Genomic DNA, 27,084 nt, shown 5'->3' with positions numbered 1-27,084 from the left:
ACCCGAGTTTACACTTATTTATATGAGGGACTTTGGTTTTACTTTGGACTTAAAGGAGGAAGGAAGAGTTTGCCAACTGGTTATAACCTATAATACTGTAAGGCAACTGTTGTGCTAAACTCTGGGCTCAGCCTTCTGCAGGGTCCAAGCTATTGGGATGCCTTGCTAAACTGTGCCTGTACACAATTGCCCTAATGCTCATGGCTGGCTCTGCTCTTGTCTTTCTTCGTAGATGCAATTGGCTGAGCTATTGGGAATCAGCCATTTCATGACCAGTACCATGTTCTTTATGAGCTTTCTGGAGACTCCACCCACTTCTGATGAAAATCTCACTGTGGTGGACACCACTTTTCACAACATTCCTGTCCGTGTCTATGTGCCAAAGCAGAAGACCAAGACACTCAGAAGAGGCATATTTTATATCCATGGTGGTGGTTGGTGTTTGGGAAGTGCAAGTATGTGTTGAGAAATTATAGTTATCTCCTGAAAATAAAAAAGTCAATAATAAATAAAAATAATAAAAAGCTATAGCTAGTTTCAGAAGAAAAAATTTTTGAAGTTAGACATTCATTGTTGATTTTATTAATTGCAATTGCAATGAAAATCAAAAGGAACTAAATTGACAATGGAGAAGAAATGAGAAAAGGAACTTTTGACTCCAGATTTTCAATAAACTCAGTGTTGAGGGAAGTATAAAAAAAAAGATGAGACTAAAATATAGATGTGAACAGGCTGCTTTTAAAATCTTCTACTTAAAATAATTAAATCTATATTTTGTATATTTAATATACTTTTTGTGTCTAATATTTGAGATGAACGTATACATTAACTTTATATCCTGTGAAGTCTCTCTCTTTTTTATAATTACTTTTTTATGAACTATGGTTACAAAGTTATTAGTGAATTTCTGTCATGGAATGTATACCACTGCATTTTTCCCTTCCACCTGTGCCCCAGTTTCCCTCCCATCCACCTGCCTCTGGGGAAGGCACTTTACTTCTCTCTCTCTCTCTCTCTCTCTCTCTCTCTCTCTCTCTCTCTCTCTCTCTCTCTCTCTCTCTCCTTTTTAACATTGTAGTCTGCAATATTGCTAATGAAGGAGTAACATGAATATCATTTTCTTGCCTAGAGTGATGAGTTTCACCAATCATTGTCATAGTGAATCATTCTCTACCCTACTAATTGCATGCTCTTTGTGGCTGTCTTCCTACCATGCATTGGTTCTCTTGACCCTCATCTCTATTATCTCTAGAGATTATTAGGTATTATTACTATACTATCTTTTATTAACATATCACACAAATAAGTGAGATTATTCTATTATTTCTATTAGTATTTTATTATTCTAAACGACTTATTTCACTCACCATAATACCATCCCTATTCATCAACAAATTTCATGATTTCATTTTTCATAATAGCTTATATATTTACACACATTTATACCATAGTTTCTTTAGCCACTCATCTGTTCTTGAACACTTGGGCTTGTTCCAGATTCTGGATATTGTAAATAGTGTTGCATTGAAAAGAGGTATTTAGAGGGCTTTTCTGAATAATATTTTGGGGTTCTTAGGGTCAATCTCTAATATGGTATAGTTTGGTGCTCATATAAGAGCTCAATTTCTACTGTTTTGAGATTTATTCATATTTTTTCCCAAAAGGCTAGACCAAACTTTTTATTCCACCAGCAGTGAATGAGAGTTCCTTTCTCCCCACATCCACACCAACAGTGGTTGTTCTTGTTCTTTCTGATGGGTGCCTAGATCTATCATGTGATATGATGTCTCATTGCTATTTTGATTTGCATCTCCCTGATGATTAGTGATGTGGAACTTTTTTTTCGTGTGTCTTTTGGCCATTTGTATTTCTTCTTTGAGAAAATGTTTGTAATTTTTTTCTCCCCATTTATGGATTTGGTTAGATATTTATTTGTTGCTAAGTTCTATCAGTACCTTGTATATCTTAGATACTTAGATATCTGATGAGTGTTAGGTGAATAGATTATTCCATTGTATGGGGAGTCTTTGTATAGTAGTCACTGTTTTCTTTACCATGCAAAAGCTTCTCAGTTTATATAGTCCCATTTGTTTATCTTTGCTTCCATTAGCTTGGTCAGTGATGTTTGATCCTTGAAGATGTGTAACTCTGAATTATCTTTATTCTTGTGCATTTAGTTTTTCTAGATTTTCTCTCTGTAGTAGTTTGGTCATGATTTCTTGACCAAAGTACAGATAGTAGTTGTGGTAACCTGGAAGGTACTGGTCCCTGTTCCAGATGCAGAAGATCAACTTGTGTCTTTCAAGGGGCAATGGGACCCTCACACAGTGCCAGTGCAAGTTGTCACATGTGATCCCATCTCTCCTTTACAATGAGGTCATGTTTCCTGAACAAAGTCTGACTATGCAGCAGCTTAGCCAGCACCCCCCCCACACACACACATGCTGTTTACTTCTAAGCCTCTGCATGTTTGCTACAGCTGAGGAAACAGCTAACAGAATTAGCATTCTCAGACAAAGTGTAATTGTCTGGTTCTTTCTGTTTGCATGTGGGGGGGAAAAACAGCACACGTGCCTTCATCTAAACATAAAGGTGTTTTTTATTGTGCAGGGTAAAATGCATCAGACTCTCTGTGTTTGACCTTGGGCCATTATTAGCGGTGCAAGATCTGCCCTCTTTGGCCTCTACTCTTGCTGTGACCTTTTTGTGAACCTCACACCTTGACATGTCACTGAAAGTCTTGTAAGTGTCTTCCATAGTCATGAGAGACCTTACACTATCTCAGCAGCAGACTGTGTTATTGTCATTCTGACACAGCCCAGGGTCAAAAACAGAACCCTTCTCTCCTGCCTGAGACATGATCTGGCCAGTCAGCTTGACGAGCTCCTCTAGCATGTTGTTGCTTTTATTTCTGGGCCTGCCCTCACTCATGTCAGGTCTAATCTCCCATTGTTTCATGTTTTGTTCATGCCTCTCAAGTATCTCACACCTGCTAAGTGAAGGGAAACAAGGCTCATTTGGAGAATGAAACTGGTCAGAATTGTGCATAAACATCCATAATGAGACTGCCCCAGGCACCATAATTTTAAACCCATGTAGCCAGGTCTGAAGAAGCAGAGTAGCAGTGTACAAATAATAAGCCAGTCAGGAAAGGATAATTATGGCATTGTGGCCATTAGTGTCGTGTTCTCTCCCTCAGCTAAAAAAAGCAGACCTCTTCCTTCTTTATTGAAACAAATTTCCAATACTAGGAGAGGACAGGTTGAAAGAAACAAAAATACTATCCAGTGAACTTTTACATATAAAAAGTAGAGAGTTTAGGAACGAGAAAGTTTGGGGACACCTCTGTTTGGGGTTGGCTTTACAAGTTTGGCTTACAAGTTGTTGGGTCTATCTCTGTTGGGATACCATTATATAGATTAATCCTCAGGTTATATTTTTTTAACATTTATATATTTAGTTTTGGGGTTTTTTTGGACCACACTGGGCAACACTCTGGGGTCACTCCTAGCTCTGTGTTCAGAAATCACTCCTGGCCGTCTCTGGGGACTATGTGAGATGCCAGGAATTAAACCTGGGGCCTTTCCAGGTCAGCCACATGCAAGGCAAATACCCTACTGCTCTGCTCTCACTCCAGACCTAATCCTCAGGTTCTAAAGCCAGAACACTAGGGACCTGGGTCTGGAAGCAAACATCAATGTAGGAAATAATCCATACCAACACACAAGGAGGGAGAAACAGATTCAAGAATTTCAACACATAAGCCTTCAGCCCCTAAGAAGCAACAAGTCTGTGGAAGTCTGGCAATCTAAAGAACATTTTCCTGGGGCCAAAGAAGTAGGGCATTTGCCTTGCATGCGCTAAACTAGAACCAAAGTGGTTCAATCCTCTGGCATTGCATATAGTCCCCCAATTCAGGAGTGATTTCTGAGTAACCCCTGAACATACCCTTTTTGGGTATGGCCCAAAAAGCACAAAAAAAAAAAAAAAAAAAAAAAAAGCATTTTCCTGAAAATTCAAATATTTATTCTGAAGGTCAAAAGTGGAATTAGGTGCTCTGAAAACCAATCCAAGGTACTACATTCAAAGATGTTTCCAACCAGTGAATAACAAAGTGCATACTGAGTGGGATGGGATCAGATTAATTCCACAATACAATTAATCCTACAGTGGGTCACTGTGGGTTAAGACAAAAGACTGGAATGTAAGGACACCTAGGAGAAGATTCAGTAAGTACCTACTAGGTTCTGGAGCCAGGGACTCCTCTTTTGCTGAGGGGGATGCATCCACTCACTCACAGTCAAACTTCTGTTTGTTTTATTCTAGTGTTTTATGGCTATGACCTTCTGTCAAGACAGACCTCAAACAGACTGGATGCTGTGGTCATTTCCACCAAGTAAGAACAGTGCCGGCTCTGGGCCCAATATTTGGGTGCCTTCTGTGTGTGCCACTATCATTCCTGAGTATATGTACTGCCAGTGACATCTAGGGAGTGAGAGTAGAGAACATGAGTTGGCTGTGAGCCCAGCTGAGTCAGAGGGAAGAGCTTTCCATGGGGTAGAGGGTGGGGAAAGAGGGCTGTGATAAGCAATGGAGGGTGTGTCTCACCAACATGGGCTCTGCCCCATTTGCAGCATAAAGAGTAGCATACAAGTAACTCAGGCCTGCGAAGCAGGTCAACTGGCTCAAACTAGTATTGATTTAAGGAAGGGGCTTTGTGACCATTGTATGCTTTCTCATTCAGCTTTCTCATAACAAACTGAAGTCCTAGAAGACTGTTTTCCAGATACCAAGAGAGACAGAGTAGGAGCTAGACAATGTGCCTTGATTTCTCTCAAGTTGTGCACATGGGAAACAGCAAAGCTAAGAACTGATAGGCAACACAGAGAACTTTTGGGCCATCAGCCTCTCAGAAGGTCAGGGAGGAGGGCAGTAAGCTGGTGACACAGGGAATTGATGACTTGGACACTCAGGGACTCTTCTATGGTGCTCTGAGATCCATGTCTGCCATTCAAGCAAAGTGTCTCAAAATAACCTGTGCCCCATAGCCACTCAGAGAAGCAATTGGCATGAAGAAAATTGTCATTCTGTCCACAGCTACCGCCTAGCACCGAATCATCACTTTCCAGCTCAATTTGAAGATGTTTATAACTCACTGAGGTGGTTCTTGAGTCAAGATGTTCTTCAGGAATATGGTGTGGACCCTAAAAGGATTGGGGTGTCTGGAGACAGTGCCGGAGGGAATTTAGCAGTTGCAGTGGTCCAGCAGGTAGGACAACAAGACATTGTTTACTCTTTAAAACATTCTGCAGGTAAAGGTCATTAGGTAGACAAAATACTAGTGGGAAAATGCTGTTAAATATACAAGTGTTAATTGCATTAGAGAGACATAAAAGTCAATATCAAAGAACACATATAGATTTAGTTCTTTACTTTCTATGCTTTTTTTTTTTCTTGGTTTTGGGTCACACGCAGTGGTGTGTGACTTCTGACTCTGCACCCAGAAATCATTTCTGGCCTGCTTGGGGAACCATATTTAATGTCAGGGATTTAACTTGGGTCCATAATGGGTCAGCTGCATGCAAGGTAAATGCCTTACCACTGTGCTATCTCCTCGGCACCTCTATCCTCTTTTTAAAAAAGGATAATTTTTTTTCGTATTAACTTAAACATAGTTAATATGGTCAGCTAAGAATCTTTAGGCTTCCTTGTATTGGGGAATATATGTGTAAAAACAAGTCACCACCACTAGGAGATTCAGTGTGAAAACAGTTGCTGTTTCTATGAGTTGAGGTGCAGGCATGTTTCTCAGTGGAGAGCACAAATGTATGGTGGAACTTTGTCACCAAAATAGAGGCCAGTCTTAGAAATAAGTTCCTCCCAGCAGGGATGACCATTGTCAGATAGAAGTTATAGCACTGATCTATAGTAGTTAGCTAAATATGCACACCTATTAGCTCTAAGTTTAAAGTATACATAACTATAATTACCCTGATGAATTTCAGGTAAAAACCTTTGCTATTAGAACCCAAGTGATGATTCAGGACTGGAATGTTGTATAGACTGCATCAGGCTTATCTTCAGTACCACTTGATCCTTAAATATTGCAGAGTAGCTTGGCATGGCCTCTCACCAAAAAACAACAAAGAAGAAAAACAATTTGAATATGAGTGCTCTGACCTAAGAAATAAATCAGGTACTCGTGGCTTAAAAAGCCATGTTGCAACAGGAAAACCTGTCTCATATCTTTCCAAATGAATATTTTTATTTAATAACTTATAAAGGCTACACTAAAATCTATTGTGCAGATAAAAGAAAGACCTGTTGGTTATTTTTGTTGACTGTCCTCATTTCTATTTGCATTTAAATACGTAAATTAGGGCTGTTGGTATGTTTTATACCTGTTGGTATGTTACATACATACTTGCAACCCAAAGAAAGGTACCTGTTCTGTGATCTGTTCTAAATAGTCTAGGAATTTATAACACAAAAAGTTCCATGAGGTAGAGAAAGGGCCAGGGATAAATCAGACAAACATTTGCTGCCTCAAGAGTCTCTCTACCAGTGTTCATTTCTGCCGTAATGTGAACAATAATTTTGACTCCTGATCTGAAATCTGGGTAAGATAGAGGATCTGGAAGGCATCAAAGAACTAATAAGATATGAACAATTTCTAGAATAAGAAATTTTGCAAGACATAAGAAGGACCCAAGTAACTCCAAGCTCTAATGCCCCTCTGTACAGAGGAAGAGGCCAGTGAGAGGCTTGGGGAGTCTCTATGAGGTAGATTTAGGCAGATTTAGAGAGAGAGTGTTGAAAACTAACTAATTCTCTAATAGAGAGTTCTGATTTCTGTCTCTGTGAGATTCTGTCTTCATGGGAAGTCAGGGTGATTTTTTAATTTATATGCATTTCTGGTTTTTTGCCCAGTGGCAATCAGGGGTTACTCCTGGCTCTGCTCTTAGAAATCACTCCTGGCTAAGAGGACCATATTTGCTGTTGGGATGCTGGGGACCAAACCAGTGTCCATCCTAGGTTAGCCAGGTGCAAGGCAAACCCCCTACCACTGTGCTGCCAATTCAGGCACTTACATGCATTTCTGAATGTAAAGAACTTTTGAAATATTTGAACAATTATTTTAAATTGTTTTCAGCTCCAAGGTGATCAAGATGTCAAGGTCAAAGTCAAGGTCCAGGCTTTGATCTATCCTGCCCTTCAGGCTTTGGATTTTGACTTACCATCCTACCGTGAAAATGCACACTATCCAGTTCTGTACCGGTGGTTCATGATCAGGTTCTGGAGTGAGTATATTACTACAGACAGATCCTTGGAGAAAGCAATGTCTATCAACCAGCACGTACCTGCGCATTCAGCTCACCTCCTCCAGTTTGTTAATTGGAGCTCCCTGCTGCCTGAGCGCTTTCAGAAAGGACACATTTATAAGAAGCCTGCTTTTGGCAGTTCTACCCTGGCAAAGAAGTACCCAGGGTTCCTGGATGTGCGGGCAGCCCCGCTGTTGGCCGATGACACACAGCTGCGTAGTTTACCCCAGACCTATGTGCTCACCTGTCAACATGATGTTCTAAGAGATGATGGGGTCATGTACGTTACCCGCCTTCGGAATGCTGGGGTCCCGGTGACTCATGACCACATTGAAGATGGATTTCATGGATTGATTTCCAACAGTCTGAAGGTTGGCGATAGAATGAGAAATCAGTACATCAATTGGCTAAGTGAAAATCTCTAGCAAGAATCTGAGCAGTGGTTGTGATGAATTGATTTGATGTTTGATTAATCGAGACATTAGTGGGAATCAAAAATCTGCTCTTGAGGCCATGTTTCATCTGTGGCCTTGCTCAGGTCTCTAGAGCAGGAACATGTGGGATTTGTGTCCATTGCTACAGATCACTGCGCACTAATTTTTTTTCCTTACTTGCTTACTTATCTGCTTCCATATTTTCCTGCAGATATTGCCCATGTTTTAGGTCTCTCACTCAGACCTAGATTTGGAGTTTGCCTATATAGCCTCACTTTTGAAAGAAAGTTTTTGAAATATTTTGTTTCTGAGAAAAGTGAGCTTCAGCTGTCCTGGGCAGAAAGCCTCATGGCACTACTCAGAATTCATATAATCCTTGTATGCCCATCATTTACTTTTTAGTATATCCATCTGTCTCTCAGAAGATTAATTTGTGAGGGCCCAGGGCCTTGGCATTGTACATCCTTGATCTTGAAACAAGCTACATTCATGTGGAGGGAAACAGAGCTTTGCCTAATCTTAGTCCCTCTTCTCCTAAAGATCCCACTGCTCAGTTCCTTCCATATGTCTCAAATATGAGGACAGTACCAGCCATGACAGAAGGCGAGTGAACAAGCTGTGTAGACTCTGGTTCTGTGAGCTCCAATTAGCTTTGAGGTGGACTAAGGAGGCAACATGGTTGCTGGGGTGCTGCTCATTTGGTCAGATCACAGGATAATCCAGTCCTGCTCAGTGAAGGAGATAGACACTACTCACCTCTGTCTTGACAACCAGACTACCACTTACCACTACCACCAGGAGCAGTATTGCAAGATTTGCCAAAACATGTAATTTTCCATGTCTCAGCTCCCAGAACTGTACTGTGTGGACCTTCATAGGAGGACAATCCAAGGAGTCTGGTATGACCTGAACACATAAATGCCAGCTGTAAATCATTCCACACAACATAATCTTAAAGGGAAAGGGAAAGGAGCAGGGATGCCAAGTTAAAAACTCCAAACCAGGCTGGAGAGAGGTGGAACACAAGTCCAAGGAACTTTCCACCATGTACAGTAAGAGTAAAAGCAGCTGGGACTACAGTATCTATTGGCAAGATAGGAGCACTCCCACTAGTGAAAATTGGCATAAAGTGAAGAGCCTATCTAAAACTTTTTCCTGCCCAGATGAGTTTTTGACATGTAAAAGAGGAACCCATATAGTTGAGGTTAAAGTCTGATATTACATGAGAGTTTAGGGTGAAGGTTGATTAGTCCAATGCCTTACAGAAGTAATTCTCTTTCAAATAAGACCATAAGTGATAGCAGACAGGCAACCCCCAAAAGTCTACATCTTACCGGTCTGACCAGCTGCATTCTTCGTAGAAAAGAAGCAGACTTTTAGGGTTGGTATCACAGGGTGAACACACACCCGTAATTATGTCCCACTTCCATGCAACTTCACTGTGATGTATGTTCCTGATTTGTAATGGGGATGCTTTTCTTTTTCCTTCACTGTCTCTCCTTCATACATTGCTTCTAAACCATAATCCATTGAGATGTGATCCTGTCTTTCCAGGATGGGACAAATACATAATCTGTGAAGATGATAACTTAAATAGGGTTACAGTTCAAGACCAGATCATTTAATAAAGGTACATAAATGACATGACAGAAAGAATTGATCTTAATGGTTTTTGCAGAATTCCTGTGAAGTAAGATTATGGCAATGACAGTATGTCCTGCACTTACAAACACTAAGTCCAAAGATGCATCTACAAAGTGAAATAGGGTGATAACCTCTAACATTCCACTTACATTGGGGTTCTTAAGCCCTGAATCACCAGCACTAGCTGACATCCACCACTTATCACAGTCCTCATTTTCTGGGGCCATGCTCCCACACTGCAATCTCCCCAGGAAGTTCCTTTCCCTGATTCAACTCTTCTCACAGCTCTTCCCAACCTCTGAGTGTCCTTACCTACTACCTGGAGCACTGGAGTGCCCTGATCTGTGTGTCTTGATGGTTCTGGATAACAATCATGCAGACCCACAAGAGAGATGCTCCAGGCAAAGAAGTGAGACCCTTAGCTCAAAGAGGGAAGGGGAAATGAGATGGGATTTCAAAGGCTTGATTTTGCCACATATTCCAGAAAAGTTCAAAGCTAAAAGGAAAAATAAATCCAATAGTTATCTAATACCATTTCTAAAATTGAAGCATGCTATTTCCACCTTTACAATTATATAATAATCTTTCAAAAACATTTATTCAATGTTGTCTTTAATGAAACAAGAACCAAGATACTTAAAGAGATGTGCAAAAAAGCTGTACAGGAGTAAGGTGCTTGCCTTACAAGCTTCTGATTTGGATTTGATCCCCAGCAGCTCATCATGTTCCTTGAGCCCTCGTGAGAGCAAAGAGCAAGGATTCAGGTCTGAGCACTGCCAGGAGTGACCCAATGCTCCACTCCAGAAAAAATAACCAAAAATAATATTCCATTTCTTTAAAAAATCGTGAATTAAAAACTCACATTAAAGCTTTGTGGGAAAAAAAAACTTTGTGGGTCAACTCATTCAACAATGGAACAAAATTTATATGGGGGATCACTGAGCAGGAGAGCTAGCCAAAAGGCCCCCTGTGCTGAACACTAGTGTAGGGCAAAGCCTGGCAGCTGGATCTCTGAGGTGTTAGGGGATGGGAGAGAAACTCCTCCCCTATGCATAAATAACCTGAAGAGGCTGGAGCCGGACTCAGCAGACCCCAACATGCCAGGACTTCACCATTTCTCTTTCAACTGGTATGTGGGGGTCACTGAATGGGAGAGCTAGCCAAAAGACCCCTTATGCTGAACACTATTGCAGGGAACTAAGACCCCCCATGCCAGACTAGCCTTCAGGGCAAGGCCTGGCAGCTGGGGCTATGGGGGCATGGGGAAAGGAAATCATACTCTGCCATGGCCATAAGGACTATGCAGTGGACCCCCTTGCAGGGGTGTCCTATCTTACTAGTCCTCATTTTCAAAAGCATTAGCACCCGCGTGACAAATATATTTTTTAACCATTATCCAACAATGTTCCTAATTTTAGATTGTTCCTAGGAAAGAAAATGGAATGCCCAAGATTTGGAGGGTATCAATCAAATAGATGTCTAAAGTCAGTCTACATGTGGGCTTGAGTTTCTATACAGTGGTCTTCTCTCTGCTTGCCAAACCTAAACCATAAACAATCCACCTATATAGTGTATATAGTCACTCATATATATTACTCCTCCCCCACTCCAGAATTCCTTCTATCCCCTCATCCCCCAATTCTGATCTATTATCCCTCCTTATTTAACCCTCTTTATCCTCAGTTCTTAACTCATTAGGCACCATGAAATATTTCCTCCTGCCCTCAACAAACTACCACCCTGCTCCTCAATGAAAAGACACCCCTTCTCAGTCCTCCATCTCGTGCCTCAGCAAGAAACTACAACCAACATGCCTGCTGACTCATGCTATGTGGTCCTCACCCCCCTCAAATCGTGGACTGTTGCATGGTACTAGATTCAGCTTCAGAAAGACCCCCAGCTCAAAGATACTACATGATTTCGTAATGCTGCAAATCATGTCTCAAAATCAAGACCAAAGTGTGTGATAAAAAAGTGCCTTGGATTTCACCCCCCCCCACAAGAATATCTCAAAAGACCTAATTGGGAGGCCTATATTGCTTTTGTATGTTTAACATCTTTATAATAATGCATCTTAAGATGTGTATTCCTAAATATAACGGTATCCTCCTCCATCACTTGTTTTCTTCAATTACCTTTTCTTTAAACTCAGTTTTATTTATTTATTTATTTATTCTATTATATATACACATATTTTCTTTATCCTCACCATTTTGGTGCTGCTTGGTACGAAAACCAAGAAAAAATCTTGCCTGGGATAAAAGCTCAGATCAAAACCAGAGCACAGAGACTGTGTAGCCTGTCACTCTTACCCAGAATAGCACCAGCAATCCAATATGACACCATACGCTTTTGTGTAGGCACAGTAAAAATGAGGAAACCATATACACAGAAACAATATCTTATCTTCTAGGGATAAGAACTCAGACTTTTTATAACAGAGTGTCTCCCACCCTGAACATGTGTCATGTGGATACAACTCAGTCTCCATGAAATTGGACAGTGTCAGTCCAACTCCAAACCCCAGATCACAGACGTATAAGTGATAGATTTCCTTGCAACAACACCAGGAACCAAACTCCGCTGGGAAATATCTAACACCACTCTGTAACCAACTTGTGCCAGTTCTAATATGACATCCCAACAATGAGGGAACGACAACTTGAACTAAGACCAGGTTGTCCTATCACATCACCTAATGGTAAAAGGAAATCAGAAAATGTATAGTCCTTTGATCTGTGCAAAAACCAAGAGGGCTAACTACAGAAAAATGACTTTGACAACCATGACTGGGCAGAACTTACCTTGGGACCAATAAGAAAAACCCTACCCTAGGCTGTAGCCTAGGACTTGTGCAAAAATCAAGATCTCTAATTACAGAGGCTCGACTTTGAAAACAGAGACTGAGCAGAACTTTGAAACCATAATATCCTAGACTTCAGCTTATTATCTGAGCAAAAACAAAAAACACTTATTACAGAGGACTGACCACAACAACAATGATGGAACAGAACTTCTAGAACCATAAAGATCTATCCTAGACCTTGTCCTATGACCTTCACAAAACCAAGATCTGTAGCTACAGTGGCCTAATTTTATCATCCACAACTGAGAGAAAAGTTTCCTGGCACCACAATAAAGCCCTTGAGATGTGGTAATGAGCATAATGGAGTCAGTAGTTGTTCCCATGGCGATATGCTTCAAGGGCAGAGAAACCCTGACTCTCTTAGGCCAAGGGAATTCCCTTTCTTCCGCAATACTTACTGTGCCTATGATCAGGCACTGATTTTCACCAACAAATTGGAGTATCTGGGTTCCAAGGAGAAATCCACCAAAGGCTAGAAGATTCAATAATAAAAAAGGAAAGAAACATACTCTTCATGAGGCAATGGCATCCAAGTTAGAGATTTATTTTCCAGAAAGTGTGTCTTCATAGATCTTGAGGGACCAGGATCTCTGCAGCTAGCTCTGCTATGCACATAAACGGTACTTCAGAGACAGGCGAGACTCCACAAACAAGCACAAGTCAGCATGTTTGAACTCTCCAACACCCAGTGTGCAGCAGTCACAGAGACCAGAGGCCAGGACACTCCCTGAACTTGAGTATGTGGCTACTTAGTCCTCTGTGGAATGCAACTCAGCAGGAAGCACTAAGTGTGAGATACAGTCAGCTCTTGCCAGATTTCAGGGTAGCTTCTTGGGTCTTCGAGGGCCAGTCTTGTGCACATAGGAGAGCCACAGATAAGAGGCCACCCGTGCCCTGTGTTGTCCTTCAAAGGAGGTGGGTGGTCAGGTGGTGATTTGGTCTCATGTGAGGATTATGTAAATCAAAACATCATTACCAGCTCATAACTAACAATACTTCAATTAATGAAGGTTATAAAGAAATATATAAAAAAAAAGCACTTAGCAATGATAGCAACTGTAACAGATCACTGGAACTGCCAGGAGAATTGTACAAGGTTCTGTGTGATGGCCCGGACACTGTTGAGCCCTGAAAGGTCCCACTCATATGGTGTAGGCCTGTCCCCTTCACCTGATCTGTGTGAGCAGGAATACTACTTTCTGTTAGCACCTTCTGCTAAAACCTTTCAGCCTGGACAGCTGGGAGAAAGACAGTACAGTGTCTATGAGGAAAGGGTTTAAGAGTTGGAATTTCCAGAAGAAGAGGGCGCTCAGCTTTGACTGTATCCTAACTGGGACATATGAGCTAAGGAAAGAGCTCAAAAGGCTGCAACACAGATGTGCATGTATGTAAAGTGCAGCACTGAGGGAAAAGCAGAGGAGCCCTTGAGACAATAAGTTTTGGCACCCCCAAAGCATTAAATGTGCAACTGACTATGAATTACTCTCAGATCTCACCTCAGTACATTAAGTCCTTGGACCCAAAGTCCCAGGACAGTTCAAAGACTATTTCCAGGGACATGAGCTGTAGAGCATTCCAGTATTAGCTTCCCATGTGTCAAATTTCTACATGTCAATGTCTTACATGTCAGCTTCTGAAGTGTCAGCTTCTCACTGGTCAACTTCTCATGTGTCAAATTTCCCATCTATTAGCCTTGGCCTGGAGTACAAATCCTCTGAATTAAACGTGTGAATGTTTATGTTTGAAATACAATCACAGTTACTTTTGGGAGTTCTTTAAAACCCCAAAAGTTAGACATTTAAAAGTATTTTGCAGAGGAGAAGGAAAAAACGTGAGCAGATTTTGGGGTCAGATGGCTCAAGCATCAGTAAACAGTATATCTGGGATGAAATCGGATGTCCGCTGCCAAGTTTACATGAGTGAGCTCCTCAATTCTGGCAGTCCATCATCCTTTCTGTTTGTCTGCCTCACTGTTCTTCAGCTTTCTTGTGGACTCTGTGCCATATCAAACAACAAAAGACCATATCTCATGCCTACAGGTCAACATAGTGACCTTTATAAAGACCATCTGCTGACACACCAAAAAACACCAATAGCACAAAATCCTCTTCATGGTGAGCCAGCAAGCAAACACAGTTTTCTCCCAGAGGGACTCAATCAGTCTGTTTCTACCAGAAGAGTCAGAGTTGTGGACAGACAAGAAGAATTTATACTTTGAAAATGCTCTTCATACCCAAGAGGGGCTCAGGAACTCAAGAACTGTCCCATAGGAAGATGCACAGTGCAGGGGCCCAAGCTAGTGTTCTAGGATGTTCTGGATCCATTTCTTCCTGCCTCTGCACTGTGCATCTTCAATGGGACAGTTTCTGAATATCTGAACCCCTTATGCTACATTTTCAGGCAATTTCACAGCCACAGTTCCACTCTCACCTTATATACCCAGCCCTAACCCTGCTGACAGCAATTACAAGGGGTATCTTACAGCTTATATTTTCTTTTTTCTTTTCTTCTTTTCTTTTTTTTTTTTTTTTTTTTTTAGTTTTTGGGCCACACCCAGCGTTGCTCAGGGGTTACTCCTGGTTGTCTGCTCAGAAATAGCTTCTGGCAGGCACGGGGGACCATATGAGACACCGGGATTCGAACCAACCACCTTTGGTCCTGGATCGGCTGCTTGCAAGGCAAACGCCGCTGTGCTATCTCTCCGGGCCCAGCTTATATTTTCATTCTTAAATGAACAGGAGTAAGCTTAAGATAGTGATCCTAAGGCTGAATATCTACAGCTATCATGGGTCAGGAATATGAAGTTCCTCTGTGGCTGAGGAACTGTGGCTGAGCGTCTAGCCAGACGCTAACCACACATACCACAGATCTCACCTTAGTCTGGCCCAGTCACCTTCACAACCTGCTGAGGTTTGCCAGTCCCTGAAAGGCCTTTACCATGTGTAACCATATTTGTCCATGGTTATAGTCACATTTAAACCTTCCCTAGAGACAATCAAAGTTCAAAGTTTCATCTTCCCAAACTTCTCTCCTGTAGGAGCAATTGGTCATAGGCAGGGACAGGCAGGGACACATAATGGGGCCTTGAGTTCTGAACTGTTTTTGTTTTGAGTCAGTGATGAATTAAAAAAATAATTTACTTTATTAAAAGAGCATGTATCACATAATTAACATAGTTAATTTTATACCTTTGTTTCTAGATAAGTGAGAGCAAAAATTAAAAAAAAAGTCTTGAAAGAGAGAAAAATAAAAAAGAGAGACAAAAGAAATACAGAGACAAGCAAATTTGTGAAAACTATTGAATCTCCAATGATGTTACTAAGGCATTATCAGAAGGTTCTTGCTAGCTAACTATTCTGTTATTTCATTTGTTTCTGAACATTAAATGACCTCAGATACACATTGGCATCTAAACTGGTGTGTCTCTATTTGTAAGACAGTATTAAACAAATTATGTTGTGGCCACATGGTATAGGAATTCATAATAATTTATGTGGCTTGTTGGGTCTCATTAATTAATGCTGCTTGTTCTTCCAGAAGTATAAGGTGGCAGGGGTGATTGGGGGAGGGTTCCCACACTCATTCCAAAGAAGTTCTAGTGATATTACTCTAAGTACCTGGAGTTTGGTCAGATTGGTATCTGCAGAGAGTCATAGAGGAGTGGTGGAGAAGGGCAATAGGCAAAGCAGTGATTGTGAGTGGTGAGTGTTGCAGGTGTGGCTTGAGCAGGATGGGGGCTTGGCCGATTCTCTCTTCCTGAGAGAATTTCAGCTGTGTGGCTGATGTACTCATAATTTTTCATGGCTTAGCTTACATCTCTTTTGTGAACAGAATGAGTACATGGATAAGGCCTGGTGAAAACATCCAATCATGAATTATAAAACACACTTTTATGCTGCAGGTGTCTTGAGTCTCAGCAACCCTAGTGGGGGAAATATTCTTCACTAGAGAAAAGCCGGTGAACACGAGCGGCAGGGTGGAATAATATTGAAGAAATGATGACCACACACGGAGTATGTGGGGACAACACGTTTTCTGGCAAGCGTGTGACAAAATTTAATCTCCAGGTTGGGAGTATATAAAGGGTAAAGGGACAGTCATCTCATGAGAGAAATGCTCATATTTGTTTCGTTGCAACATACAGAAACTAAGAATGTACAGTGCTTGATCTTGAAACAAATACACATGGCTTTAGGTGGTTTGTAATCTTAGAATAGAATAGAGTTTAGTTGGGACCCAGAGGAAAAAGGATAACTTCTTACATATCAAAGTAGTACCTGGCCCTATGTGTCATTTAAATTAAGAGATTAGCAAGAAGCCTGGTTTCCTAATAACAAATATCCTTAACCTAAGGGAGTAGTTTTCTAGCTAGGGTGAAGACCAACTTCCTATGGTCTGGTTATAGAAAGAGATAAAACGTATATGAAAGGGTTACAGAATTATACCTAGTAAATTCAATAGCCTAATTCTACACTGGTCAAACCTCTTTGTTAGCAGGTATTCAAAGTGACAGGGAAAGTCCCTGAGGCAAAGTCATTCTGCTATGGTGTTCAAAGACAAGAGAGAAGACATTGTCCTTAAGATGCTATGTTTTGACTTGCCTTTTATTTTATTTTTTTAACTTTTTTTTCTTTATTTAAACATCTTGATTACATATATGATTGTGATTAGGTTTCAGTCATGTAAAGAACACCCCCTTCACCAGTGCAACATTCCCACCACCAATGTCCCAAATCTCCCTCCATCCCACCCCACCCCTACCTGTACTCCAGACAGGCTTTCTAGTTCCCTCATTCATTCACATGCTTATGGTAGTTCTCTGTGTAGTTATTTCTATAACTGCACTCACCACTCTTTGTGGCGAGCTTCATGAAGTGAGCTGAAAATTCCAGCCCTCCTCTCATTGTCTCTGAGGATTGTTGCAAAAATGACTTTTATTTTTCTTAAAACTCATAGATGAGTGAGACTATTCTGCGTCTCTCTCTCTCTCCCTCTGACTTATTTCACTCAGCATGATAGATTCCATGTACATCCATGTATAGGAAAATTTTATGACTTCATCTCTCCTGACGGCTGCATAATATTCCATTGTGTATATGTACCAGAGTTTTGTTAGCCATTCATCTGTTGAAGGGCATCTTGGTTGTTTCCAGAGCCTGGCTATTGTGAATAGTGCTGCAATAGGCTGACAGAAAGAGACCAAACTTGTCTCTATTATTTGGTGTGGAAATTTCTCTGGGAAAAGGAATTTGATAGAGGCCCTATATCAGCCTGTAAATTTACAAGGGAGAAATAATATTAAAGCCGGATAAATGAAGGGACATCTGATATCAGTACCAAGACATGAATTTCAGAAATACTTCTTTAATAATTCCTCAGGTCTCTACGTAGGGCAAGAGCTCTCTCAGAGTGCCTTTTGAGGAAATCTGTGGGGTGATTCTAGCCATCCGCTCTAGAAAAATCTGAGGATTGCATCTATTGAGCCTGCTGAATTCTCCTTAAATGGAGGTGCCTTAGATCATGGCATGGCACTTTTATACTTTACAGGCTTAGTCAGCTTTTTCTTTAAATATTTCAGAATTCTCCTCTCCCCATTCTTCAAAACTGTAAATTTGTAGGATCTATCTATTTCATGAAAGATTTAAAGTGTAAGAAGCATAGAATTATCCGTACTTGGTTTTCTAAACTCATATACTGCAAAATAGGTTTTGACATTTGAAAATCTATTTACTTTATCAACTTGTCATGGATTTCCAATTTTGTGGAATAGGTCTATTCATTTCTATATATGAATATAGCACTACCTCCACAATAAAAAACCAAAGCAGCAACTCTCTCCTACATGGTATATAAAGAAACATAGTAAGGTAACCAAAAGCAAGAGAACTGGAGAATTTATACAGAAGTGGGCAAACCTGGGTTAAGGGGACCCTAGGAAGAACCCTGGACGCTGGAGGGGGGAGCTGTCACTCTTTGATGGGATTGGTGTTTGAATAAAATATGCACAAAATGTATAATTATATCTTGGTACCTTCATTAAAATTATAAAGAAAAATAAATAAAAACCCCAAATTTTTGGAATTAATGAAATACCAAGGGTAAATCTTTTCTAATAAGATATTTTGTTATATGGGTAACATCTCAGCCTCTAGAGCTGGAGCTAGAGCAGGAAATGGCATATTGACTGTCAATGACTGAAGTTTCAGAAAACAGCATTGGATATTTACTTTAAACCTCGTTGCATGTAATAATAATATATTACAAGCTGAATTTAACTTATTAATAGCCCGATAAACAGTTGATTAATCTTCTTGAGTTTCACTAAACACTTAATTTTAAGAACAAATGCAAAGTCTTTTTTGTCTTTCTTGTGCCAAATAAAGTCAATTAGCCCTGGAATCCTGACACTAGTGGGTTGTAGAACCATGTACACTGTGCTTCTCTAGAAAGCAGCATCTGCTCCTAACATTTTCTTTCTCACCAAGAATTCATCATGTCCATAGAGACAATCAGAGGTTCCTATAAAGGAGGAGTATGTGACAGCAAGAATCTAAGTCACATCATGGTCAAAATCTCATCTCTGCAGTGGTGTGAAAATAAACAAGCATTCTTTTTAAATACATAAAATTTTCCTTGAATCTCCACAAGATATGCAGTTATAGAGTTATTCGTGACTGTGTTTCAGTTAAAAAATGTATAACACCCTTCGCCAGTGCACATTTCCCACCTCATTGGCCCCCATTTCCTTCCTACCCCCTACTTGACCTCTCCCCTGCATGACCTCCTCCTTCTCCTCACTTTCCTCATGTCCCTCCTCCTTTTCCTTTTCTCTGTCTCCTCTTCCTCCTCTTTCTCTTTTATTCTCCTCCTCCTTTTTCCTTTCTTCTTCTCCTCCTTCTTTTCTCCTCCTTCTTCTTCTTCTTCTTCTTCTTTTTCTTCTTCTTCTTCTTCTTCTTCTTCTTCTTCTTCTTCTTCTTCTTCTTCTTCTTCTTCTTCTTCTTCTTCTTCTTCTTCTTCTTCTTCTTATTCTCTTGCTCCTCCTCCTTCTTGTTCTTTTTCTTCTCCTTTTCCTTCTCCTTCTTCTTTTTCTTCTCCTCCTCCTCCTCCTTCTTCCTCTTCTACTTCTTCTCCTTCTCCTCCTCCTCCTCCTTCTTTTTCTTCTTCTTCTCCTTCTCCTCCTCCTCCTCCTTCTTCTTTCCCTCACACACAAAGACTTTTCACATTTTTTTTATTTTAGACACTGATATGCACTATTGTTACTGAAGGGGTTTAATACATTATTTTATCTCCTTTCAGCACTCAGTTCTTTAGCAGAATCTTCTCTAACCTAAGTACACTCCTAGTTATTTGTAACATGCTTCCTACTATGGACTGATTCTCCTGGCCCTCATTATTATAGTCTCTGAATATTATTATTGTGTTATTTTTTATTTTTATATATCACAAATATATAAAACCCTTTGTGATTTCACTGCTTGAAGTATTTTATTTCTATATATGGTTTTCAGCATTGTGCAAGAATGTGCTTAGATGTGCTTTTCCTTGGAATTCTTTTAGCAGGTTCCATGGTTTCTCTGAGTTCTTTGATCAGCCTTAACATTTCCTCTCTAAAGTCTTGATCAGAGAAGTTATGTAGGTGAATGATGTTGAAAGTGTCTTCAACACAATTAGCGTCGTCAGTCTCACAATGTGCTAGTGTTCTGCATTAGAAAAAATGTGCAGCATCAGAATGAACCAGAGCAGTCATGCTCTTGGCTGTGATCACTCACCTCAGTTCAAGTCAAAACAATATTTTCTATTCCAAGCACCTCCCACAGTCTGCAGCCAAACCTGCTGCTTCTGGTCAACAGCCCAGTCATGATGGTAGCATTTATTATGTGCTGTAGTGGGAGACTCATAGACTAGAAGCAATATGTGGCCCTCCAGTTTACTCCATGACTGTGCTTTTTTCAAGGTACATTCACCTGAGCTAGAAATGCCTCTTCTAAGTCAGAAGAGCCTGCCACTATTTTTCTGTCTGCCTCATGACTACACTCTTCTTGGGGCACACTGATCTGGGGTAAAAATTACACTTGTGAAGCAAAGCAGAGCCTGTCACATGTCTTTCTTTCTGCCTTTGGCCACACACTTCTCAGGACACTCCATGCTTTGTTGTTAACAAGAACTCTATTCATCAAATCTTACTGACTATGAACAAGTCTCCTCAGTAAGACCTTTCTTATCTAAAGTTGATTATCTATACTTCCAAACAAGTATTAAACTGGAGACACTTTTCAAGTGTCCAACCAGTCCTTCATGGAAAGGAAACTCTTTTTTTGGATCACACCTGGTGACACTCAGGGGTTACTTCGGGCTATGCCTCAGAAATCACTCCTGGCTTGGGGGAATCATATGGGACATGGGAGTCTTGAACCACAGTCCTAGATAGTACGTGCAAGGCAGTTGTTCTACCACTTGTCCACCTCTCCAGCCCCTAAAGGAAACATTTTAGTGTTGCTGTTGTTATTTTACTTCTTAGAATTATTATGACTAGCCAATTTGAATGGCCAACTGACATGGCCACGAAGCCAAAACTCAAGCACAGTCTTTTTGTTTTTAAGAAGAGTTTCCCTGAAATAGTCTAGGTATCCTTCTCATCCTAAGTATATTCTTGATGGTTTTTAAGTGCTCAGATCTGAGTAACTTGTTCTAATTTCTTTCAGCTTTGACTCTTTAAGATAGGATAGCTACTTTCAAAGTAGCTACCAGCAGAGTGCAGCACACTGCAAGTCGTTTATTTTCTCTTAATAGAGAGCTTGAGGAGGAAATTTAGGACTTGGAAGGAAAACAACTTGTAAGCAAGGAAATTTTTGTACCTCCCAGACAAGGCAGGAAAGGACAGCAAGTGCTCCAGGCAGACTCCTTAAAAATATGATTTAAAAAAAATCGAGCTTATGCCAAGTGAGAATATGAGCAAATGGAGTCATAATGAGAGCTACCCACCCAAAGGCAGAATGCCTGGTAGTTAGGGATAGAATAATGGGCTGCAGGGGACATTAGTTCTGCAGGGCCTCCAGACAGGAGACACAGAGTGGGTGCCCCAGAGGCTGATCTCTCTACACTTCTGATCTGTATCTAATTAGACTATAATTGAGAAAAGAAGGCAGTGTGCATTCCAAAGTCATCAGGATGATTTTAAGAACCCATAGAACAGGGATCTGAAAGTCAATTTACCTGGGGGCTGCAGGAGGCAAAGTCTGGGTGAGGCAGGGCCACATAAGGGATTTCACAAAAAAAAAAGGTCCTCAAATGTCATTATTAACAGTTTTAATTATTTTTTCTGAACATGAATAGAGCATTGAGTGAAGATCATGAACAGTTCTTCTGAACATGGCATCTTTTGCCTATTCCTTGCTGCCAGAGACTTGACAGTGCTTCTTCTCACAAATCTGAACCACATTTGGCTTTAGAGAGGAAGCAGTTGAGACCCTCAGTATGGCTTGAAGATGATCATCATTAAGTCTAGACCTGTACTTTGACTTATTGAAATTCAATGTGGAGAATAACTTTTCACACAAATATGTGCTCCCAAAAAGGCACATGGTGCACTTGAACATTCGGGAAAGCTCAGAGAAGCTGGGGGGAAATTCTCTAAAAAAATTGCCCATGCATGTCTGCTTTTCCACTAATCTCCCTGAACTTGGCTTTGAGATCAGAGTTGCATTGCAGGTCAGTGAGCTCCATTTGAAGCACAGGAGGGGCATCTTGCACATCAAAGGGAAAGGGGTCCACAAAAATTTGGAAAGTGGCTCTGTGCTTTTTGAAGTCTGCAAATCTGTGATAAAATTCCTTCTCTAGCTTAAAAATAGCATCAACATATTTCTCACCACTGAATGGTATGCCTGCACCCACAAGTTTCTTGCATGCTGGGAAATGGCAAAGGTTTGTCTGAAAGAGCTGGGATTTCCATAACACAAGTTTTGTGGAGAATGCTCTCACATTGTCATAGGCAGCACTGATAAGCTGCCCCGGGCCTTGTAACATCTTGTTTAGTACATTCAGCTTATGTGTGATGTCAACAAGAAAAGCTAAATCCATGAGCCATTTGTGATCATGCAACTCAGAAACAGCATTCCCATCCTTCTCCATGAAAGCTTTCACTTCTTCTCTCAACTCAAAAAATCGTTTCAGGACATTTCCCCTGCTGAGCCAATGTACTTCGGTGAAGTAGAGCACATCTCCATATTCTGACTCCATTTCCTCTAAAAAAGCACGGAACCTCCTGTGCTTTAAGCCCCTGTATCTGATTTGGTTGATGCATTTCACAACAACAGGCATCGCATTGTCACATGGCAGGCATTTACTGTAAAGGGCCTGCTGATGGATAATGCAGTGAAGAGCAATGGCCTTCTCTACACCCTACTCTTCAAGTTTTTTTTTTGAACAAGTGCCACTGGTCCATTTTTCCTCCCTGTCATCGATTGCGCTCCATCGGTTATTATTCCAACAAACCTCTTCCATGGCAAACCTGCATTCTCAATGGCATCACACAGATGCCGAAATATCTCATTAGAAGTGGTCTGGCCAGGCATTGGAATTATTCTGAGCAGCTCCTCTGTCAATTCAAAATTGCAGTCAACACCATGGACATAAATTGTGAGCTGTGCAGTGTCTGTTATATCTGTGCCTTCATCAAGAGCCACTGAGTATGCATCAAAACATTTGGCTTTCTCACACAGTTGATGATAAATGTCACTTGACATGTCAGAAATGTGCTCTGCCACAGTGTTGGCAGAAAGGCTGATTTTGCTAAACTGACCTTTCTTTTCCAGACAGATAATACTTGCAGTCTGTAACATGCATTTTTTAACAAACTCTCCTTCTATGAATGGTTTCCCTGCCTTAGCAATCATCTCACTAACCATGTCACTAGCTTCGGCTGATGCAACATTCTCTTTGGTTGCTTTCTTGAAGAAATCTTGTTGCCTCATTAGACATGCTTTAAGACTGGCAATCCACTTGGCTGTCTCATTTTCTTGATATTTTGCACATTCCTCCGCATGTTTAGTTGAATAATGGAGTTTCAAATTGTATTCCTTGTGCACTGCAACTTTCTCTGAGCAAATAAGACATGTGGGGATGCCTTTGTGCTCAACAAAGAAATACTGCGTCTCCCACTTTTCCTGAAATTGTCTGTGCTCATCATCAATCTTTCTCTTCACTGCAGGCTTTGATGAAGTCATGTTGAAGGTATGACAAAATCTAATTCTGTAATAAACTTCTCTCTCTTCTCTCCCTTAGGCCTCTGATAATGCAAGGGACAGTGGGCAGGAGCAGCGGAAATGACATCTGTGCTAGGTGCAAAGTATTCGCAATTATTCGCTTACCAAGTATTCACAATAAAATTGCATTAGTAAGAAATAAAATCGCAAAACTTCGCGTTAAACATTTGCATACCCCAAACGGAACTGTTCAGGGTATGCGAATGTTTAATGCGATTTTTTCTTACTAGTGTGATTTTTATTGCAATTATTCGGTAAGCAAATAATCGCGAATACTGCAATATTTGAAAGCTGGCCGCAGGCCACAAAATGTTGTATGGAGGGCCGCAAACGGCCCGCGTGCTGCGAGTTTGAGATCCCTGCTCTAGCACCACCGTGTGGGCCCCAATGTTTTTATTTTTAACAAAGTTCCACTCCATCTACAGCAACTACTTTTAGAAGCAGGAAAAGTTTTCCTACAAACAAAAAGTTCTTCTACAAACATACGGCTCTATATTTAAAAGTTCTTGTCCCATTTTACCTGGATCAATCTTTCTAATGTAAGCTTTGGATTGATCCTTTTGGCTGTTTATGTGTGTGAATGTAAATGTGGTGGCCATCTGTGTGAAAAGTTTTACTCAGTGCTGTTTGGTTTTTTTTTTTGAAATGTCTGTTTATTTGGTATCTCTATCTTTTATGATAAAATACAAATTTCAAAGCCTTATTCATTTTTGGGATTTCAATTATATAATAAACAAGTTTTAACACAGAAAGCTCAACTAAAATTTGCTTATTTAAAAAACTTGCATAGTTTTCAACAATTATTAGGAAATATTAATTTACTATGGCATTGAAGAACATGCCCATCAAAATTTTAAAAACATAATTCAAAGATTAAAAACAGAACAATTTACACCATAAAAGGCTTGCCAATAAATGTGCTGGTGTATGCCTTGTTAGTCAACTTTTTATAACTTGATCAGTCTGGTCACTGACTGACTGACTGTGGCATCCTTCAACAAAAAATCAGTATATCCTGGCACGGTGGAAAGAGCCATTAACTGGCTAATGGCAAGATTCAGACCCAGTACTTATCTGGGTCTGTGGATCTGTGTTCATTTTTGACATAAAAAACGGAACTGCATGCTGGCTCTCAGGAAGACTTATAAAACAAACTAACCAAACTGTCTCCAGGGCTACAGCAAACCCTGAGAGTTCCTTCTCTGTTCCTTCCACAGACCACAAAGTACAAAGAGACCACCTACTCCTAAAAGGACTCCAAGAGGACGAGTCCACAGGCAAATAATTTCAGATGACAACACTGAGGAATAAGCGTCCCCAGAGAGCACAGAATGAAGGACTACCTTGGAAAGAGACTGTAAAGGACATTTTGGCGCTGAAGATGAAAACATCAGTTGTGTATTTGTCCATGATTTTATTGATGCTTATGGTCATGATAGGACAATAAGCCTCTGTTTTGCCACCCTCTGTTCCCTTTGGGCACAATTATTGGATTTCTTTAGCAAAAAACCTTAATATTACTTCATTTTGTCTGCAACAAGATACCAGTATGCATTATATGCTAGGCCATTGTGTTAGGTTGGTGTGAAAACCAGCTACCACTATTTCTATCCTCACCTTTTCCTCCCTGTTCCCCAACAAGAAAGTAACCTATAAAGATTTGCCTATTCTTATTTCTTAACCCCCCCAAAATCAGTTAAGCTATTTATCCCGCCTGTTATTATGGCTAATCAGAGTAGCTATATACTTGTTCAGCATGTAATTGTTAATATGTGAGTTCTTTAAAATGTTCCAAATTTGAAACCATAATTTCTAGTTATGGCCATGTATATTTGCAATTAGGTTCATTCTTCACTTGTGGGCAATATACCTATAATTATATCATCTGTCTGTCATGACCAACTGCCTTTTTACCTAATAAGTATCAGTTAGAAAAGGTTTATCAACAGTAAGGGACTTGACCTGTTCCTTGATCAGAGCAATGTTCAGATAAAGTCTCCTTTTTATCTTATGATGAAAGTATAGCCATAATTCTGTCTATTATAAAGCTGTATGAAAGTGAAGGCATGTATTGTTTTAATATTTCAGATAATATTCAGGAAGTTCAGGATAAGGTTGATACATTACATCAGTTGGGTGCTAATATGAAACAAGATGAAGAAGAATGAAATCTGTTTGGTTGGTTAACCACTCTTTTACCCTCTGTCCTTGGCCTCCTCATTGGCTTCCTATTTGTAATTTCGCTTGGGCTTTGGGCTTTTAAAAATTAACTGATTTTATTAAGCATCAGATTGATGACTTACTGGCAAAACCCATTAAGGTACATTATCATCATCTAGACTTACAGGATAGAGGCTTCCCTGAAGATTCCTAGGAGATCGTGGATGCCACTGTGTGATCCACAAAAGGCCAAACACAGTAACAACCGTGGAGACATTCTGGCATGGTATTTTACCCCAACTTGAGCTCTTAAAATGGTATACCAAGGAATACTTCACAGCCTGTGGACCAAGACTAGCAAGGCCAAATGAATGGGTAAAGCAATCTAGAAAAATCCAAAAAATAAGATCTCTTTTTGTGCAGGTTGCTTAACAGAATTGCCCACCTTCACCCGTGGATCTTTTAGTGGGGCCACGGCTGGTCCTGCTGTAATCTCAGGGTTCTGGGGCCCAACTAACTTTGGGAAGGCACAGTCAGGACCAGAGCATTCAGGATTAGAGCACTAAACATTATTTATGCTGGCTAAGCCTACACATTGGTGTGAAGTTCAGTAACCTATAAGAAGACCGTGGAATACAACCCAACTTATGGGGCCCCTTAACTGGTACCATCAATCGCTAGTGGGATTTTGTAGGCAATATACCTCAGTGAAACTCCTTTCCATGTGTCTGCATGTCCCAGCAGCACAGGATGGGTCCAACTAATGTTTTATAGTAAAATTTAAAGCTGGGGAAAGAGATGCTTCCATCTTCTTTTTACCAAGGATTGCTTTAGCAATCCATGTGCAGACACATGGAAAGGAAATTTGATATATAAGGTGCTCCAGACAATACTTCATAGTGTTACCACCTATATAGATAGACCTCACTAACACATTGTTTACTACTCGAGATGCGAGACCTATGTGTATCCAAAATTGCTCCAGTCATCACCTAATCCTGAAATGCTCATCAAGGAAGGCTCAACCCCATCACTAACAAAATTCCTAGAAATTGAGAAAACCTCCCAACTTCGACACACCGGCCCAATCTCTATTAGTTGATCTGCTAATTTCTTTACCTTTGTAAACATTTAATGTTCCATATGAATTTTAAGTGTGTTTAATCTATACCTTTAAAAAATGTCAGGGTATCCTTATAGAATTGCACTAAATCTGTGCTATGCTTCGGGAAGTATTGCTATTTTAATTATTTTAATTTTCCCAATCCATGAGCAAGTGTATATGTCTCCATTTCTTTGTATCCTCTTTTGCATAGTGAGGCAGTGTATTGTAATTTTCTTTGTGTAGGTCTTTCTTCTCTTCAGTTAATTTTACTTCAAGGTATTTGATATTCTGA

At 40.4% G+C, this 27,084-nt stretch overlaps 1 protein-coding gene and 1 long non-coding RNA gene across 5 annotated transcripts in view; one reads left to right on the top strand and one right to left on the bottom strand.

Annotated features, from left to right (window-relative positions):
- The window catches only part of LOC126013276 (uncharacterized), a 234,190-nt gene extending 226,553 nt beyond the window's left edge, over window positions 1–7,637 (bottom strand). The window contains exon 1 of the long non-coding RNA XR_007497518.1: window positions 7,612–7,637. This is a non-coding gene — a long non-coding RNA (uncharacterized LOC126013276). The remainder of the gene's footprint in view (window positions 1–7,611) is intronic.
- The window catches only part of LOC126013249 (arylacetamide deacetylase-like), a 184,390-nt gene extending 176,368 nt beyond the window's left edge, over window positions 1–8,022 (top strand). Inside the window, exons 2-5 of one of the 4 annotated variants that reach the window (XM_049776266.1) lie at window positions 233–455; window positions 4,327–4,396; window positions 5,098–5,269; window positions 7,154–8,022. In XM_049776266.1, coding sequence (XP_049632223.1) covers window positions 233–455; window positions 4,327–4,396; window positions 5,098–5,269; window positions 7,154–7,747 — 1,059 coding nt within the window. In that variant the 3' untranslated portion in view covers window positions 7,748–8,022. The remainder of the gene's footprint in view (window positions 1–232; window positions 456–4,326; window positions 4,397–5,097; window positions 5,270–7,153) is intronic. The other 3 variants (XM_049776267.1, XM_049776268.1, XM_049776269.1) reach the window with 3 other exon arrangements.
- The last annotated feature ends 19,062 nt before the right edge of the window (window positions 8,023–27,084 follow it).

This window comes from Suncus etruscus, chromosome 7, assembly GCF_024139225.1.
Source record: "Suncus etruscus isolate mSunEtr1 chromosome 7, mSunEtr1.pri.cur, whole genome shotgun sequence".
NCBI lineage: Eukaryota > Metazoa > Chordata > Mammalia > Eulipotyphla > Soricidae > Suncus > Suncus etruscus.
The sequence above is the reverse complement of the archived record's forward strand: the minus strand, read 5'-3'. Positions and strand labels throughout refer to the sequence as shown.